This window comes from Gasterosteus aculeatus, chromosome 14 (assembly GCF_964276395.1).
Source record: "Gasterosteus aculeatus chromosome 14, fGasAcu3.hap1.1, whole genome shotgun sequence".
NCBI lineage: Eukaryota > Metazoa > Chordata > Actinopteri > Perciformes > Gasterosteidae > Gasterosteus > Gasterosteus aculeatus.
Window position 1 is genome coordinate 10479302 of NC_135702.1, and position 18980 is coordinate 10498281.

At 44.2% G+C, this 18980-nt stretch overlaps 2 protein-coding genes and 1 long non-coding RNA gene across 4 annotated transcripts in view; 1 reads left to right on the forward strand and 2 right to left on the reverse strand.

The window, feature by feature from the left end:
* The window catches only part of LOC120831570 (poly [ADP-ribose] polymerase tankyrase-2), a 48291-nt gene extending 45533 nt beyond the window's left edge, over positions 1-2758 (forward strand). For both annotated transcript variants that reach the window (XM_040197093.2, XM_040197094.2), the window contains one exon: positions 90-2758. In XM_040197093.2, the coding sequence (XP_040053027.2) occupies positions 90-176 (87 nt within the window). In that variant the 3' untranslated portion in view covers positions 177-2758. The remainder of the gene's footprint in view (positions 1-89) is intronic.
* Positions 2759-4791: 2033 nt separating this feature from the next.
* Positions 4792-6361, reverse strand: LOC120831575 (uncharacterized). The gene is made up of 2 exons (XR_005714078.2): positions 5829-6361; positions 4792-5137 (listed from the first exon to the last, which is right to left on the reverse strand). It is a non-coding gene; the product is annotated as an uncharacterized LOC120831575 (long non-coding RNA).
* Positions 6362-7060: 699 nt separating this feature from the next.
* dusp4 (dual specificity phosphatase 4) lies at positions 7061-18086 on the reverse strand. The gene is made up of 4 exons (XM_040197945.2): positions 14522-18086; positions 13157-13284; positions 11514-11733; positions 7061-9865 (listed from the first exon to the last, which is right to left on the reverse strand). The coding sequence occupies exons 1-4, from the start codon at positions 14889-14891 to the stop codon at positions 9474-9476; spliced, it is 1110 nt and encodes a 369-aa protein (XP_040053879.1). The 5' UTR covers positions 14892-18086; the 3' UTR covers positions 7061-9473.
* Positions 18087-18980: the final 894 nt, after the last annotated feature.

The following is an 18980-nucleotide window of genomic DNA, read 5'->3' on the forward strand; positions in this document are numbered from 1 at the left end:
AAACACTCAAATCCAAACATACGATGGAAGAAGCAGCACATCCTCAGTTGAAATACATCATCTCATAAAGATGTGCTCTTTGCCTACAGGCTTACCCGGAATACTTGATCACGTACCAGATTGTGAAGCCGGAGACTGTGGCTACGCCTTCTGCCCCCCCCGAGCAGAAGTCCTAAAATGCAATCGCGGTTGGATCTGAAGGGGGGCGGGGAGCAGGCAGACTGCGATGGACCAGCAAAGGGTCTCTGAGAGGAGACTGGGAATGAACTAGAGGGCGTCTCAAACCTCAGGACCCTAAATTAAAGTCTCCGGAGATGAACTTGAGGTGGGCGAGGAGTCGACCGGGCAGCGGTCAGACGACCCTCCGAAATGTGTCTTATCAGGCGAAGAAGCAGCGGAGGGCGGATTTCGGGGTGCGCTACACGCAACAAAAAAAATCTGATTCCTTCATTAGTTTGGGTCCAATTTCACTGGAGAAAATGTAAATGGTTTGATCAACCTGGATGTGGATTTTTGAATGTTCAGGCCTCTCGGCCTCGATCGCAGACACAACAGAACACGATACAAAGCAAAAGAAACGTCCCCGATGTTGAACCTCGTGTAATCTATCCCTAGTTTTTAATGTGTTGTCTTGCTCTTGTCCTCTTTCGCACTTGTGCGTAACGAAATCTGGCGCATTTTATTGTCACGTTGTCACCAACGAGGCTCGTGTAAACAAGACAGCGCTCTGTCTCTCCCACATCTCCACGGCTGTAGGCAAAGAAGGAGTTATGAAACCGGAGTGAGCCGACGGAAGTAAACGAGATTACAGCAGACAAATACGCACAAGTCAACAATCCACTGCTGTGGGGCTGAGTTGTTACAAGCGCCGGCAAAACGGAAAAAGATTTACTAAGCATACTGCTTTCTGAGCCTTAAAGGTGCTAAATTCTAAATATTTTATTGTATTATAGTGAATGGTACTTGAATGGAGAATGAAGTCTCTCTCTCTCTGCGCGTGTTGGAATCTGAGGTCCTCTTTGCTTCGTCTACTTGGACGGGTTGCGTCCCTCCGGGGAGCCAAAGGGCGCCGTCCCGGCCCGCGGCCTCAGCTCACCCTGGCTGTCTGTTACATCATCTCCTTTGGGGTGAGAAGTGACCGTTACAAGAAGTAGTTTGGGGGACAAAAAGGTGCACTTCTCAGAGTCCACTTGGAGTGAAGCATTTACAAACCACACGCATTTCATAACATTCTGCTCCGTGTGTGGCAGCCGTGATAAACTTACATCCGGACCATTTTCGAAATGTCACGTGGGTTTTACATTTCCCCGTTTTCTGTTGTTTACAAACAAAACAAAAAACCTAATGCCTTCTGGGCCCTTTTCCTCTACCGGTCACTGTTGATGCCCCCGGTGGTGCAACGGGGGAACTGCTGGCTCGTAGTATTGAAGCCGCTTACCTAGGTACTGATGCTCAGTGCTATTTGTATGTTCCTGGGGCCCATTCCATTTAGTTTTATTTCCTTGTACGTGTCTTTATTCTTACGTCATCGTCACACTGTTGAGTTCACGCCCCACAAAACGTAAGCAAACGGGAAAGGTGACCCGGCGAGTCCCTGCAGCTGGTTACAGGCTTCAAAAAGATATTTGTATAACCAGAAGTCAATGTATATGTTGTACCTAAATATGCTACCATATTTCTATTTGTATTAACCATTTATAGCGACACACTAACACGAGAAGAAGCAAACTCCTCACGCGGCGTTCTGTACGTTTGAACTGTTTGCACTATGAATGAACATGTTTTCTGTTTATTTATGCTTATTGTAAATCAATGAGACTGTACACTACATGGGACCACTCATGACGTCAGCTTATTTCATGTCCAGGTCAAGTTAAGCAGTGCTGAGGTCTTGACCGTTTTAGAGAATGGAAAGATTGTACTATGAAACTGAGGGACAGGACATTTCATTCTAAGCTGCTCTGTTCGTACCACAGAATCCGGCTCGGATTTCAGCTGATGTGCACTTCAAGGTAAAGATGGCGCGCGCGGGTCCTCAGAGGAAGTCGACTGGTAGCTCTTTGACTATTTTCAACCACTGAGTTTTCCACATCAGCAAATTACAAAGAAAAATAATTAAATGAAAGTAAAAAAATAACTGGTGGGTTAAGTAGAATTGAGAGACCAATAGGCTTGAAATGAAATTGTCCTCGTGAACAGTTTTTAAAGTTTTGCAGCACAGTTACAGGGCCTGAACATATAAGACTGAAATAATACAAACCCAATGACCCTCAATTTATTGCGCTTTTGTAAACGTTTATTGCATTCCACAGATTTGCTTGATTCTTTAAACTTTTAAATGATCAATTTAAAACAAGGTTTATCAGTTCAGTCACAATTGTTTCCTGTTGTTATTTTAATAAAGCACCTGCTGGGACGTCCCAGGAGCGAGTCAGTGCAGACTGAACGGTTCCTCTTGGCACATACAGACAGAACTACGGGCTGACGAAGGCGCTGTGGGCTTTGTTGTAAATAAGAATACTCTAGATGGACCATTTATGGATTGTTTTGAGTTTATTTTATTCCTTTTTCTTCTTTTTAAAAGTGAAAACTAATTGAATTGTGTTCAAGTCAGCCAGTCGGCCATCTTGTTGTAAGTCCTTTGGAGCTGCCTTCACTTTAACACACTTCCTGATGAATGATGTCTGTTTTCCTGTTGTACATTGCTGCTGACCAGTTAACATGTGGAACAGAAAAAAATAAAAAGAAGTTAGTGTTTTTTTGTCTAATCCTTTTTTTTCATTATTACACCTGCAGAAGAATAACTACGATGTTACATTTGCCATCACAATTCATGATTTATTTATTACATATTAGTATTACTTTTTGGTCAAACTTAGGGTTTAACACATGAGCTTTTTGGTCGTACTATAAGATTACTCTAAATAAATTCTTTTGACGTGCTACTTATGGAACGCTATATGACGACTAACGATATGAGATTCTTTACATTGACTTTTTTCAACGTGCTATACAAAGTTATTTTGGCATATTGTTCACTAACTTTTTGACATGCTAAAACCTTTCGAAAATGAGATCCAGTTTTACCAATGTTTAATATTATGTGAGAAAAGTGCACATTACAATATATGAATGAACGTATGAATTTTTGACACGCTGCATTATGACTTTAAAATGACCTCCTTCCAACATGCTACACAATGACCTTTTTCTACATGCTACACTATGACTGATTATTACTCTACCCATTGACACCCATTCATAAGCCGCAGGTAGAGACCGCTGGAGTCATTTGGGGTCAAGCTTCTTGGCCGAGGACACGTCGACAGGGACGGTCTCTGAGGGAAAGACGAGCCGGCTTTGATCCGGGGTCAAGAGAGGTCAAGGACAGACGTGAAGGAGAATTCAAAGCATATCGGTGCTCAGAGAACCTGACTGCTGATGAACAAGGTGCTCTTTTGAACTACAAAAAGAATCTCTAACAGGTACATATTTAACATGCGCTCCATCCCTTAAGGAGAAGGTTCTTCCTGCTGGTCACCCTTTACAATGCACACGGATCACATTCCAAAAGCTATTTAGTCACACGCAAAATCAATAATACTGTTTCATATCGGTGTATCTTAAGTGAAATCATTTTAATCCCTTTCATTAATTAAAAGGGCTAGCTCGTTTTTTCATTAATTGATGCTTCTTGTTGAATGGCCATAAGATAAAGGATTATCTCGTCTAAGTCAAGGACGCTCCGGGGAAAGAAGTGACTTCATTACCAAAGTTGTAATTAGAATTAAGAAAGGGACTATTGGCTTACAGTTGGAATAGTTTATTTGATGATGTATTGAGTTATGAAGTGTGTGTGAGCGCCCTTCAACTTTTCGGGAAAAAAAATATCAATTCTTATAATTTATGAGGATTTATTTTTTGTAGCAATATTTACTGTTGAATAACTTTCTTTTTAGGTTTAATTTGTAACACGAAGAAATGAAAACAATGAAAAATCTGGACTTTTTTTTTTAAACATACACTAAAAGGCCCAAACACGTCCAGTAGAGCAACTTCAGAACATATATTAGTTTGAGACCCACAGGTTTATAATTTTACTCTTCTCCCCCTCCCGTCTCACTCCGTCCACTAAACAGTAGAGGTTATTATTGCCTGCATTCATATTTGAACGGCATGTTTGGACAAATGGGGAAAAAAACGACAAAACCAGGAGGCATTTTTTGGTTGAAAAGAAATCTACGGACGACAGTGAAAAGTGAAAGTTTTCTCAACTTCGGTTCATAGACGTCAATACGTTAATGTTTCATCCCGTACTTTGTGCTATATCGTTATTTTAGAGATTTAAGAAGTTTCTGACATATTAAAAATCACGCTGAAAACTGGTCTATCCCTGATAAATTGCTTGCTGGGAACTTACAAGTTATAGTCACAGTTGACATGTTAACAGCCCTCAACATTATAGTATTTATTAAATAAAAATATAACACTATACATATGCCATTTCTTAAATAAAAAAAGTAAAACACTTCAGGGAAAATAAACTATGAATTAAAAAAAAAAGTATAAACATGGACAAGTTTATTTAGAAATCTGTCTGTAGCCCATTTTGCTGAATTTTTGGAACTTCATTTTCCGATCCTGTAACAAGATCTGGTTCTGAGTCACGAATTGGGATAGAATACGTGAGATCAGCTCCATCGCCCTTATGGTCACTTGATTCTTTGTGTAAAGGGAGTCAGAATGCACAGAACACCCCTCAATTACAGATATGGCTGATTCCTCCGGTCAACGTGTTAATTCAAATCAAATCATTTTATTTTTGTACAGCCCAAAATTACAAATGAGCATTAGAGAGCTTTACAGTCCGCAAACATGCAACTTCTGGTCCCGAAACATGGAACAGGAAAAACTCAAATGGAAAAAACAGAAACCTTCAAATGAGAGAAACCAAAAGGAGAACTGCAGAGAAAAAAAGTGTGTACAGAATGAACAACTTAAAGATTTAGAGTACGTTCAATTCCTACGACAGAAATGATTCAAATATTTAGTAGTAAGCCAGGTGTACGGCAGGACCACTGCAGGGACAACCTCCATCAGGCGTAACCTCCATCAGGCCTCCAGCATCCACAGAAACCTGTGAGGAGGGAAAGCATAAAGACTTCAGGGGAAAAGTTGGTAATATTAGTTTATGATGACAGAAATTGTAAAGTGACTAATAATAATAATAATAATAATAATAATAACAACAGCAGCAGGCGTATTAGAACCCTCATTGTGTTGAAAAAAGATCCCGCTGGTCATCATCAGTTGTGTTCAAATTAGCTCCCTCTATCTTTAAGACTTAATATTGTTAAGTAAATGTACTTATTTGACAAACAAGATAATTAATCACCAACGTATTGCATTTCTGGAGTAACATGTCCGGCGCTATTGGACAGTATCATACTTTACATGTGCTGCTTTAAGGGCGCAGTAACGTTAACTTACAATGTTTGGACCCGCTTGTTTACAGACCACAACTGGTTGAATTGAAATCTGTATTTATCCTTCATTGCTATAAAAAGGCAATAATATTACATGGGTACAACAACCTAACTCATTAGCAACACCAAACACACGGACAATATTCTGGGATGTTTACTTTTGGTCCAGGTTACCATCATGACCGTTAGCATGCTCCAAGCTAGCATGCTAACTAGCAAACTAGCTGCCTTACCGCTAACCAAAGTTAGTTTACTAGAAAGAGCCCGTATGGAGAGGACAGCACAAGCAAAACAACTGGTTATGGTTCCAGGTGTGCTTCATTCAAACACCCACGTACTTACAGAGTATTGGAGCCGGTAGCCGTGGTTCTATCAGCCGGTTCATGTCGCTCTGCTGACGCACAAACTTCGCCTCGTGCCGCATCCGGTGGAAGCGCTGCAAGCGGCCAAGAACTTGCGCATGCGCGTTACAGATGTGAGCGGAGCGTAAAACTGACCGCATTGCTACGTCTTAAAAGCATCTTGTCCATATTTCTGACGTTTTAGGTGGAGCATTGCGCCGACCATTTTATTAAAATCGTCATGATAATATAGTCTCTTTCAACCTTACGTTACAATATGACACATTATTAACAAATTAACGTTTTGCCCACTTTTTAGCCGGTTGAAACGAGGTCGCATTCGTCCAGACCGCATTTCAACCCGATTTCAACCAAGATAAAAGGCAATTGATTACTCACCATCTCGGCGTTACCAGAATCAGAGCAGAGGCTCTTTCTCGGTCACATCATCAACACAATGAATCATAACGTTCATCTTCGTTCATTATCGCAGGCGCCAGAAACACCTGCGTCGGGCCACCACCTGATCACACTGACCTCTCGCCTCATTGACAGCGGCGCTGCGCCCCCTTGCGGCGGGAGGTTTAATGACATCTACACAGCGGTAGATGATCCTTCTCTATTTACCTTCATCCCACCTTCGCTGCCATCCGTCATCTCACCACTGGTCTCCTTTTCCCGACACTTTGAACTTTGTAGTCTACCTGCAACGTGCAAAGTGAAAGTTCCACAGTTTCTTTGCATCTGCCTCAGACATAAATCCGGTGCTCTAGATTTAGTTTTCCGTTGTTCTGAGTAAAACGTCGCGATCAAGACGACAAAGATGTTTTTGGGGTTAGTTGGACAATTTGGGCTCTGATCGGTTCTTGAGGTAAACGGCATTTGTTGAATGAATTTTATCTGAAGAGCTGAGGACGTGTACATGTTCTGACCACTAGGCGGCGCTGCGCACCAACATCTCAGTATGTAAAGGGGCGTGAAAAACATGGCACACAAAAGAGGTTCCTGGTTTTATAAAGGACACATGTTACAGTGTCCATAGATTTAGACATTTTGAAATCGATCTGTCGATTCATGTAAAGGATCAACTCTACTTTACGTTTTTTTTTTTATTCCCACGTAACCCACAATATAGGTTCTAAGATAAATATATTATTCACTCTCTCTGTGTACTCATACTGAATATCTACTCGGTACCACAACACATCTTACAAAGAAAGCACGTACAATGTATTAATTAAGAACATTTTTTTATTCAACAATGGATCTCCAGTAATAAATAAACGCACAGATTCATTCCACAATAAAATTGAGGGAAAGTGGTCTTTTTTTATATAAATTTCCGAGTCAAGGACTGATATTGCCATTATGGGTAAACAGCGTTGACCATACGGAGAGACAGTCTAGACAGATGGACCAAGAGAGGCAGACAGACAGACAATTACCACAGAGATGGGTACAAAGTATTGCGTTTTTCACTGATTGCCTCTCTTCTCTCTCTTTAGATGGACAAAATGTCCTTATGCAAAGTCTAGTCAATCTACCATCACCATGATGTGCAAATCAATCATAAATTATAAATACAGTATTGCATCACTTCAAAGTGCTACAAAGATAGGTGCCGACAATCTTCAAAAACAGAAAAAAGGTTTGTTATTTTTCCTGCGTGTGTGTGTGTGTGTTTCTGTCGAGCGAGACTCGGGTATAAAAGCAACCGTGGTTGAAATTTGTGCCTTTGGATGTCTAGCACAGAGTGTGAAGCTCCGCCTGGTCAAAAGCACGAGCAATACAAACACTGTCTCAGATTGTGACATTAAAAAAATGACATGACATTTGTGCATTACGAGCGCTATCGTTGTTGTCCGTGAGTGGATTTTAAGTGCAGTATTGCAAGACCTCAAAGTGCCACAAAAAGAGCTGTGGACAGACTTCAAAACCAAAGAATCGACTGGATTATGAGGATGAATACCTGTTATTGGATTGTGGTCTGAAAGCCAAATTGTTTAGTCCCAGAGTCGCTTGTTTTTACAGTTTGGAATAAAAGATTGATGAAATGAATGAAGTGATTGTGTTTTCTTAACACATCTTAACCTGGATTTCCCCCAAAAGGAACAGCACAGAGGGTCCCTGATGTTTTAAAAGCAGAGTGTAAAACAGATGTTTCAATTTCCTGTCTTCAAAATCCAGCCACAATATATCGAAAATAAATATTGCCTATAACATTTCTCAATTTTCCTACATTGCATATGAAGGCATACTTCATAAATGCATTTTTTTGTCTAATTTTGTCTAATTTTACTTACTATTTTGAGTTTTGCCTGCGTGAACTATTGATATTTCAAAGATCACAGTCACTGTATTGCTTAATATTGATTTTTTTCCAGAGACATTATATTAGTTGTTCTTGCGTGTTGGTGTCCATCTTGCAGTGGACGAGATGAAGAGAGAGCCGCCGGCCCTGTCGACATTAGGGAATAGGAGTCTGTGCTCTAAATCCATGGGATACCTTTATGAACAAGGCACAGACACGTCCAAAAGATAGCGAAGCGCATTTTAAACCATTGACAAAATAAATATTCCTCATGGTTTTCAGTTGCTGAGTGAATAAAAAACAACATGCGGAAAAGAACTCGAAACCACTGTCTTTAAAAAATTAAGCAGTTTTTAGAAAATGGTGAAAAGCGAAGATAAAATAATTATAATGAATGCAAACATTCAAAGCCACCAGGGCGTTGACCTCAGTGGCCTCCTTCCAGAGCCTGTGTGCCCCCCGAAAATCATCATCAACCTTTCAGCAAAAACTAAATGTTATCAAAATGTGTAGCTAGCGTGAGGGGTTTCCTACAGCGTGTATCAGGGGCCTGTAGTCATTTACTCTTCAGTGAGGAGATGAGGAGCAGAGGAGAGGGAGCAGGAGGGGTGAAGATGAGAGGCAGAGACGAGAGGAGGAGGAGGAGTATAAAGGGATGAAAAGGAGATGAGAGGACAGGAAGGTGTGTGTGTGTGTGGGGGGGGGACAGAGAGAGGAAGAGGACGTATGAAAGACAGGAAGCTCCGGTCAGAGCACCTGTCACGGAAGAGGCTCCTGCTTTCTATCACCGTCTCCTCCCCTTCTTTTTTCCATCCATCCCTTTCGTCCGGCAGCAGGAGGGACACCCGAAGGGGGAAAAGAGCCGGTGCTTAAAATTCCTCCTTCCTTCCTGTGTCCATCTCCTCTCCTAAAGACCGGTTGTCTCCATAGCAACAGGCCCTGTCTTCATACTGAGCTTATTCACTCAGTAGTCACGAATGTGTGTGTGTGTGTGTGTGTGTGAGCGAGGCAGAGAGAAAGTGTTTGCTGCCGTGCATGTTGCTGTTTGTGTTATTCAGAGACAAACACTCGGCCCGGACGGGTCCTTGAAAGCTCATTTTTGGTCAGTCTGGAGGATTCTTGTGTTAAAACGGAAGAAGCTTGGGCTCGTTTTCTGCACACTAGAAACCGGTTTCTTGAGTTTCTAATCAGGCACCGCGACGCTTCTGATCCCCGCCCCCCCGGAAGCGTGTACACACTGCGGCGGGAAGTACGATTGACGGCTCCTGCAGCCAATGGCGGCCCGGTCTGTTCATAGTTAGTTAATTTGGTGGAAACGCTGCGGCCGGCCGTCCCTCAGCAGCCGGGGGACGTCGTGATCGGGCTGTGGTGCAGGTAGGCGGAGCTCACCACGGAGACCGGGAAGTTGAAAATGAACGGCGAGGTGGGCGTGGCCGCCGTCACGGCGGCGGCCGTCGAGGACTTGGGCCCGAGCAGCGGGCTGGCTGTGGCGGCCGCCTCGGCGGCGCAGGAGGTGGTGGCGAGGAGCTGGGACTCGAACTGCAGCAGCTGGCCCATGAAGCTGAAGTTGGGGGAGATGATGCTGCGGCGGCGGCGCACGAACTCGAAGGCCTCGTCCAGACGCACCCGCTTCCTCTTCATCAGGTAGGCCAGGCAGATGGTGGCCGAGCGGGAGATGCCTGCTTGACAGTGGACCAGCACCCGCCCGCTGGAGTCCCGTACGGAATCTGACAAGAGAGAGGGGGCGGAGTTAGAGGTTAGACGGGGCGGGTCCAGGAAATAGACTAAGCCTCCACACTGATATAAAAAAGGACTAGATAAATGGTAATGGATTTGGTAGAGATATCCAAGCTCACCAGATAATTAGGTCTGCAAAGTTCATACTTCTTCAATAAAATATCTCACATCTACTCAATAAATTGGCATGTTGAAATCAGCATTTTGCTGTAATCAGAGCTTGTTAGCATTACTGCAGACTGGTAATGTCGCAGACAGCTCGGCTGAAGCTTATTAAAATGGTTTTTGTTTGGTGTTGTATTTTTCTTTTTTTTCTTTCATCGTGTTTTTCTGCAAGCTCAATTTCCGTCATGGACAATGAGGACGATTTCTTGTTTATTTCACCTTCAAGCAAAAGGCTCCAAGAGTGATTGGTGCAGTTTATTTAAGGATCTTTCTCTTTTTTTTTTTAAACTCCTCCAAATGCATTTTTTTTTAACATCCACCAAGTTTTAAAACCTCAGCGGATGTACAGCTCTGCGTCTGACTGTTTTCATTTCCTCCCCTCTTTACCTTCACGTCTTCTCTGTGCAGCCGAACTACAGTTAAAACGAGAGAGCAGCAAACCCCATTGAACTGAAACATGCAAGTGCACAACTAATTTGAGTCATCGGCCTCTTTCACACTTCCTCCCCCGTCCTATTTATGCTTCTACCCCTTTCAGTACGGTTAGCCACATGCTATTAACTCGACACTGTGAATAAGCAGATTTTAGTCATTGCTTCAAGTATTTACAGTAACTCCTTTGGCCTCAGTTTGAATGATAAGCGGGATAATCGTGTTCTGGAGCTTGTTTGGCGGCCTGAGCGAAAATTAGAAGCACAGAATATAAAAGGTGAGAGCGGAGGGGCTTGTTTAAATGTATTTGCATGGTAATTGATTTTATCTTATTTTCCATCACAGCCGACAAGGCGTCCATTTGAAAATAAAATTAGTGTTTTGAATCCAGTTCACTACGTGACCTTTCTGGCACACAAGCAAAACATTATTGGCATCTCTGCAAACACACAGATTTATACCAAACAGATTCCGAATCTCTAAATGTTTTTGTCTTTCACGCACAAAAACATTTCAGGTGACTCCACCACAGCGTCTGTTCACTCGGTAACAGCGGATGAGTCAGACTCTGGTCCCACAGCAGCTAACTATGACGCATACCAGCACCTACACACACACACGTACACACACGCTTACCAACACACACTCGCAGCACGGAAACCACACGCACAATGTCTACACAAATCATGGCTATGCAAAGCAAATGCAAATGACACACTTTCCTATATTAAAATGCACAAACAGAAATGAGAAATTGTGCGCCGAAGAAACGATTGATTGGAAATCGTTCTTGTCTTTCTGGTCTCCTGTTTGCTTGTGTTACATTGTTTGTTCTGCAGTGGAATCATTTAAATCCAGCAGATTATTTGGTTTTAATTATACAAAACACGTCTTCTCGCAGACATACTGAACCAACGTAACAACGTTTTTTTATAATGAAGTTAAACCTGAGCTTGTCTTCGTTAGTGGTCATCCACCATGGGAAAGCATTTGTTCTGCTAAGACACAAGCAACACACACATCACACACTCCTTCACTGACCTATGAACTCAATGGCCTCCAGGAACCAGCAGCTGATGTCTTCTTTGTGGTTGTCCTCTACAGGAATGCACTTGTACTGGTACGCCCCCTCGAAGTGGTTGGGACAGTCGGCGGACACGTTCAGCAAGGCGGAGATTCCCATGTCGTCCAAGACCTCCTTCTTTGAGGCGTGGAGGGCGCTGCCAAGGTAGAGGAACGGGAGAATCTCTACTGGGCCGCCCTGGACGAAAAAAGACAGATGGGAGGATGAATGTTGATCTCGTATTTTGGTTTATGAATCATAAGTGAGCCGGCAGATTGTTCTGTTCTAAAGGCGTAGTTCATGGAGTCGTTACGTGAAGCCACATCTCCTGACCCGACCTGGAGTTTCTGAACTTAAAACCGCTTACATCACAAAACAAAGAATGCACTGTCTCGCTGAGCAGCGGAGGCCAGATGGCAGAGGACTTCAGTACGAGTGCGGCCGCGCTTGACTATTTTTCTAATCACATCGGGCGCGACTTTCATCTGACAGGGGTTGCTTTATTATCTGTGTAATTAATGCAGGGTCATTTGATACGGGCTATTTAGTTCGTTAGTCGCGAGCAGCCACAGAAAGCGAACATATGATGAAATGATGATGAATGTTTGCAAGCTCAAGACACCGTTTCCTACTTGTCAGTGAGTACAACGGACCTTTCTCTGGGGGGGGTTTACGTTCGCCATGAGCTCACGTCGAGGACACCTCGCGCATATTCTCTCCGATCACACTTTCATCAGTGGAAAAACACCAAAAAATGTTTGAGATTTCATGGTGTGCAGGTTTTCTTTGAAAGGGAACATAAAAAAAAATAGGTGGGTGTTGAAAATAGGAAGTATTGGGTCGGGCCCCACGGGTGTTTGCTCAGTCTTATCACAAAGAGGAAATGTTGCCCGTGAACGCGTTGACACATTTCACGAAGCCTATATGGACGTGAAAGTCTTGTTTTCCCTCTCGACGGCTCTGCGAGGTCAGCCAGCTGGCGCTCCATACCGGTAGTGCGGCGTATCGACGAGGCCTCCGGTCTGTTTATGTCACTGCCGCTGACGACCTCGGTACTGACACGGCGTCAGGAAACGATCAATACTGCTAAGAGAGGTAATGCGAGGAGGGCGGGGTGCTGAGTCGGATGCACAACAGGAAGCTACAGTATCGGCTGGGTAGCGTGGCCTGACACTATGAAGCGCTCTTCTTAGGGAACGCACAGAGGCCCGATTGTCCGCGTCTCGCTCCTCGTGCCCTCTGGCGGAATTAAACCCGACCACGTGTGGCCGTGAATGCTGCAAAAAATCGGCGCGCTCAAGCAGCAGATCAGCGACCCCCCCCCTCCAGGTCACAGGAAGTGACGCAGAGATTAATCAATGGTGACCTATGACCTCGGCTGTAGCGTGTTGAGCGACAAGAACTTCCAATTACGTTGTGATCCAAGGAAGGAATCCAAGATCATTTTATCTCCATTTATGGAAAGAAATCTTAACAAGCAGCCCACCCTCCAATCGTGTACAGTTCCCACACCACCTGCATGCGGTGCACCCCGGAGTGTGTTAACGTTGTTATTCAAAGCGTTCCAGCTGAAAAGGTGTGCGAGGTTCGGAGCTTGTCCGTCCCCTGCGTGCCGCCTCACCTGGTCGTGGTGTGGCGTCCCGCAAGACGAGCAGGAGGAGTCCACGCTGGACTGGCTGCTGAGGCTCGGTAAGGATTTGGTCTTCATACAAAACTCTGGGTATTCTGAGAAAAACCTGTCGTATCCACCTGGAAAAGAGACGTCGCGTTTCAGGTCCAAAGATTTTTTTTTACTTCCCATTATTTTAAAGCAGAAAACACTACAGCGGTGTACAGTACAAAACAGGGCAATAAACCACCTGGCACATTCTGCACTGACGAAGTCTATTAAACCAACCCCCCCCCCACCTACTCTCTCCTATATCTAGTGCTAAATTGAAAAAAATGTCATCCTCCCTTTGCCTTTATTTATTTATTTTTCTTTCCACATCTGCAGGGCAATCGCTTCCCTCGGCACCTAAAGAATCCCATCAGATTAACTGGGAAATGTCATCTTTATAAAAACACACACACACACACACACACACACACACACACACACAGACAGACACACACTCCCGTGGTTTTAGGCGTCTACGTCATTGCGATGCACACAAAAACAGAATGCGCCACAGCTCGCAGCAGCTTTGCCTTTTCCAAATTCCCTGCAGTCTAAATATAGTCTGGTGGGTTAATCGAGCTTACAATTAAGATCGTACGGCTTCCCGTCGGTGATCTACTCGAACGGACTGTTTATGAAGGATCATGAGTGTCCTGTAAGTAGATGTGGCCTCTACGCATCGGCATTACCTCATGCACTCGGCTCACGGCCACGGGTCTGTGTGTGGATGTGTGCATGCATAAAAATAACAAGGACAGTTGGGGAACATTTCAATTGACAGCTATAAAAGCAACTTCTAATATATTTATGCAGGCCATAAAAGAATATTGATTATTTTGGTTAAACAATGTTACCAGTTGATATGAGACTATTCATAAAATTTGAAACCATTATTAGTATTGGCTCCAATTTAAAGATTAAATAAATCCTAATTTAGAGAAACATAATCATCTTCCAAATAAGTACAATAATTATTTCCATTTCAAAAATATATTTAAGTAGCCATTTTTATTTTGATATATCCGCATACAATAATTTAAAAATGAATAAAAATACAAAGAGTGTTTAAAATAAGATTACTTGTTTTCTATGAGCTGTTATTGCCCCCATTAAAAAGCTGAATTTAAACATGGGGTATGGAGTTGTAATTATATTATTATAATATATTTTGAAGACGCCTCGTTACCACCAGTGCGGGTGTTATACGGTCGGATCAGAGAACAGACACCACATCTGCGCGCACTACACCCTCCTACCACGCTGCAGCTGGACCCCCAACAATAAAATACCCCCCCTCCACCCCCCATCACCCCAAAAAAAGCTCACCTTTGAGCAGGTATATCTGCGTGCCGGAGGAGTCCCCGCACACGGCGTTGAGCACCAGGGTCAGCGTGCTGTCCTCCTTCACCGTGTCCGAGTCCGGCGTCCTCTCGTCGTACAGCACCACGGCGGAGTACATCCCGGCCCGCAGGCGGCCGCGCACCTCCTCGTCCCCGGCCAGGATCTGGTCCAGGCTGAGCACGGAGCCCTTGGCCCTGCGGCGCACGATGGTGTTGCAGCGCGCGTTCACCGCGCCGCGGATGTGCCCCGCGTTGAAGGCGAGGAAGGAGCGGCAGTCCAGCAGCAGGCACTTGGCGCCGTCGTCCTTCAGGAAGCGCTTCACCACCGGGCAGTCCATCTCGCCCAGGTCCTCCATTGCACTTGGTGTTTTAAGGCTGCGTGTGTTGGCTTCACTGTCGCCTCTCTGCGTGTGTCTGTGGGCCCCCACCGCGCGCGCGCGCTCCAAACGTCGTCTCGCGGCGCTGGTTTGCCTTTTTTGTTGTTGTTGTTGTTGTTGTTGTTGTTGCGCTTTGTCTAAACGCGCATCGAGAATCGCACTGCTCTCAGTCCGGTCACCTCTTTCCTTCTCGCTTCTCTCTATCCGAGTGGTTCTCCTCAGGATTGTTTCTCTTCTTCTTCTTCTTCTGCTTCTTTTTTTGTGAATGGATACACCGCGTCACGGCGGAGGTGACGTCAACCGGTAAGCAGCCAATAGCGAAGCGTCCAGATCCCCCGTCCCCCTTTCGCCTCCTCCGCCGTTCATTCATAAAACAAAATCGACATCAATGAAACGAGGGGCGATGGGGGGACGGGGGTGAGATTCCACTGGGCGTACACTGGGGTTAACCAGCTCATTAACGTGTTAAAGTGAAAAAATGACAAATAACGCAACTAAACAAGCATTCAAATATGTTAATAAAACAAATGAATGAGATATGTGAGCGGGCTTGTAAAAACATGATATCCCCGAGAGCTAAAACACAATCCTGCAACACCGTAGAGCTTTTTAGCCCCTTTGTTTTTTATTCTCCTAAAATTTGTTTCATAATATCATAATAATAAAATTATTATAATTGAATAAAATGAATAAGCGTAAACCCACTGCATGCCGCCTGAACCTTTCTAAAAGCGCCAGATATTTAGACAAAAACAAAGCGTAACATTAGTGAAAAAAGACTCACATTAATCATTAGCCGAGATATTCAACTGCTAATGAAAGCCGCTGTGTTTCCACTGGATGTGAAGGGGGTTGCTGTTCGCTAACATGGTAGGAACGTTATAGGATTACATTATAACCCACATGGCTAAACATCAACTAAAGCAGCATCGAGGTTAGCATTTTGATCTAAATCAAGCGCTGAGTGAACTATATTTCATCTTGTTTTTCCCATGAAGTTAACTGGCACACCTGTTATATTGATAATGTCTGGTATAATGTTCAGGTGGGTGTGCGTTGTGCGCAAACGAACATTTCTGTGCGTGTGTGTATTGGTCTAAGTCTAAGCCTCTGTGTGTGTGTGTGTGTGTGTGTGTGTGTGTGGGTGCGTAATCCAACGAGCGGAGACGCAATTTGCATCTCCCATCAAACAGCCTTAGTGTGCGTGCTCAGGTATTTGCATGTTGATCCCATTGCCATGGTTACCGGAGGAAAGAGAGCAGCAGATGAGACGAGGAAAAGGCGGACACAAACAGACTGACTGAGTAAATGTAAAAATGTAAAATAGGAACTCTACACTCCAAAGCTGTATGAGACAGACAAATAAACAGCATACTAAAAAATAAACCTGTACCATTATCAGATTTATAATGAATGGGTTTATGGTGTGGACATTTTGAGTGTATGTACATACAGGATATTGCTGTGTTCATTTTGTCCACAGACCTTTATGCTCAACTCATAAAGTGTTCCAACAAGATGTAGCTGATCGGTATCCAAAAACTAATCAAATCAGCATCCCAAAACTGCCGACGTTTTTGGTAGTAATGTTTTCCTGTCAGTCTGACATGGCAAAAAAGGAAGAGAAACAAGACAGAAGGCAAACCTCGAACGGGGGAATATTACATGCTTATAACAATACACATTTTTCACATTCTATGAAAAAGAGCAAAAAAAGAATAATCTACAAATAGACACAATAGGTGGTGGGTTTTGTTTGATTGATTTAAAATACGTCTGTTAATCCCGCTTAATTAATAAAAAATAGCGACCACGAAATATCAAAGCGGCGATTTACCTCCCTTTCTAGAGCCTCTTATTTTGTCCCCGCCCTCACGTGATCGTGGTGCAGTTTGTTTGCAGTCCCGTGGTCACATAAACTAAAATCATAGCAGTAGTATTCATTTGAAAGGGTTGCCTCGTTGGAGAAGAAACTCGTGCTTATCACAGATCTTATTTTCTACATCAAGAATTCAATGGAAAAACCCCTTTTGCTTTTTGTTTTTTGTTTTTTTGGGGCTCGTGTCCGGGTCCGGCCTACAAAAATACGTCATCCCTGCAGGGCTCTGATCTGCGAAGAAATCCCCTCCATGTGGTGTTGTTAAAAAAATGGAGGAGAGCACTGCCTCACTTGTCAATCAATATTCTCTCAGGTGTTCTGGGCCGAGATGGTGAAAAAACAAAGTGACTCTATGCAGAGAAATGTAGTAGGCTATATAGTCTGCGTGCATTTGAATGTGTAATATCATGTTTGCTGCCCGCGAGCGTGAAGTGCGAGCAGATGACCGAAGCACTGCAGCAAAAATAAATCACGGGCGAAAGGACCTTGAACGTTAACTGAGAGGTGAGATGGAAGATGGAATACGGGACGGCGACAGGCGAGACAGGGGTGAAGTGAAGATGACATGAAGGAAAAGGGGTGGAGGAAGGAAGGAAGGAAGGTGTGGGATGGATGATTGAGTCAGAAAAAAAAGAGGTGATTACTTGTGCCAGATTGCAGCCTCTAGTGTCCCACATAAACACTCACACACACACGTACACACACCCACCACGCCACATTACTACCAACCCTAAACAACACTTTGCCTTGGCGGGATGGTGCTGCTGCCGTAGCAACAAGGGAGAGGTGTAGGAGGGCGGAGACAGTCCGGAGGAGTAGGGGGGGGGGGGGGGGGGGGGGGGGGGCTGCAAGGGGATTGGCTTGGAACAGACTTTTGCGCTGATGTCATCCCTCCGCTCTCCCCTGCCCATCCATTCATCCCCTCACATCCCGCGCCCGCATGCTGTCATCCGCCGACACCGTGCAGGAGGGAAGGAGGGAAGGAGGGAGGGAGGGGTGGGTATTTCTGTGCACGATCCTTGCACAGGCCAGTGTTTCTAAACACCTCTGGCGCTTCCCTCTCATCCGTCACGTTTACCTTCCTTCTACGTCTTTCACCCTCGGCGTCCTCACTCTACATAATGCTGCCGTTTCCTGTTTCTCATTTACAGGCACACAGTCACGTGGTGTGGTGGTTAGCGGCGTTGCCTCACAGGAGGTCCTGGGTTCAACGCCACCCAAGGGCCTTTCTGCGTGCAGTTTGCATGTTCTCCACGTGACTACGTGGGCGACGTGAGTAATCTGGTTTCCCACGCTCGGGGCGGGGGGGTTGGATTAACTGGTGGCTCTAAATTGCACCGTAGGGGCGTGAGAGTGAATGGTTGTCTGTATGTCAGCCCTGTCATTGGTTGGTAAAGATTATATTGACTATATAAGTGTCATGTGCTGATTAGAAACATGCATGATGGATTCATAAGGTGCAACATTTGGAAAAAAAAGGCTGAGTGCTAAATCCTAAGAATAAAAAAAACATAAAAAGCATCACTCTCTCAACTTGTATAAGTGTGTATTCCATGTGCAAACGTTCTGTCCCATTCTCTAAACCCATAATCCAATAGTTGAACCTGGACTGACCGCAATATTTCCATGAGTGAGTTTGTGTTGTTTGTCCTTTGTCTTTGTGAGCGTGTCGAGAAAGATGAGGGACAGACAGACTTATGTGTGAGACAGAGGGAAATAAGAGTCAATATAACAGTAGTAACATGATTCAAATGAGCAACCTCTTTGGCCCGTTAGCCCTTCAAACTTGGGATGGTCTACTTGTGTCTTCTCGCCACTTTTCAGGTTTGTTTCTGATTTAAAATCTAGGGATTAAAAACAGACTTTATATAAATTTTCTCCTTTGAAACTAGATCGATATATTGGACAATTACATGTGATGCCGGTGCTTTCGGGATGTACATTTTTGGGTGAATGTCGTGTTTGTCCAGAGCTCTTAGTGGAGACTCTGTTGGTTAATTAGTAATGAAACAGGTCACCAGCTGCTTTGCCCCATTTCAATGGACCCAGTTACTGAACACACAAACACACGCACACACACACACACACACACACACACAAAGTCATTGCAGTGAGTCCCTTCTTGTCTGGACCACACATGCTAATCTAGTGAACCCGAGGCTGGAGACAAACTGTCGGCACACACACGC

Coding starts and splice junctions, on each gene's coding strand:
- dusp4 (XM_040197945.2), bottom strand. CDS start 14,891: ATGGAGGACCTGGGCGAGATGGACTGCCCGGTGGTGAAGCGCTTCCTG. Junction 13,285..14,521: donor GCAGATATACCTGCTCAAAG/GTGAGCTTTTTT, acceptor TCTCTTTTCCAG/GTGGATACGACAGGTTTTTC. Junction 9,866..11,513: donor GGAGGCCATTGAGTTCATAG/GTCAGTGAAGGA, acceptor CTCTCTTGTCAG/ATTCCGTACGGGACTCCAGC.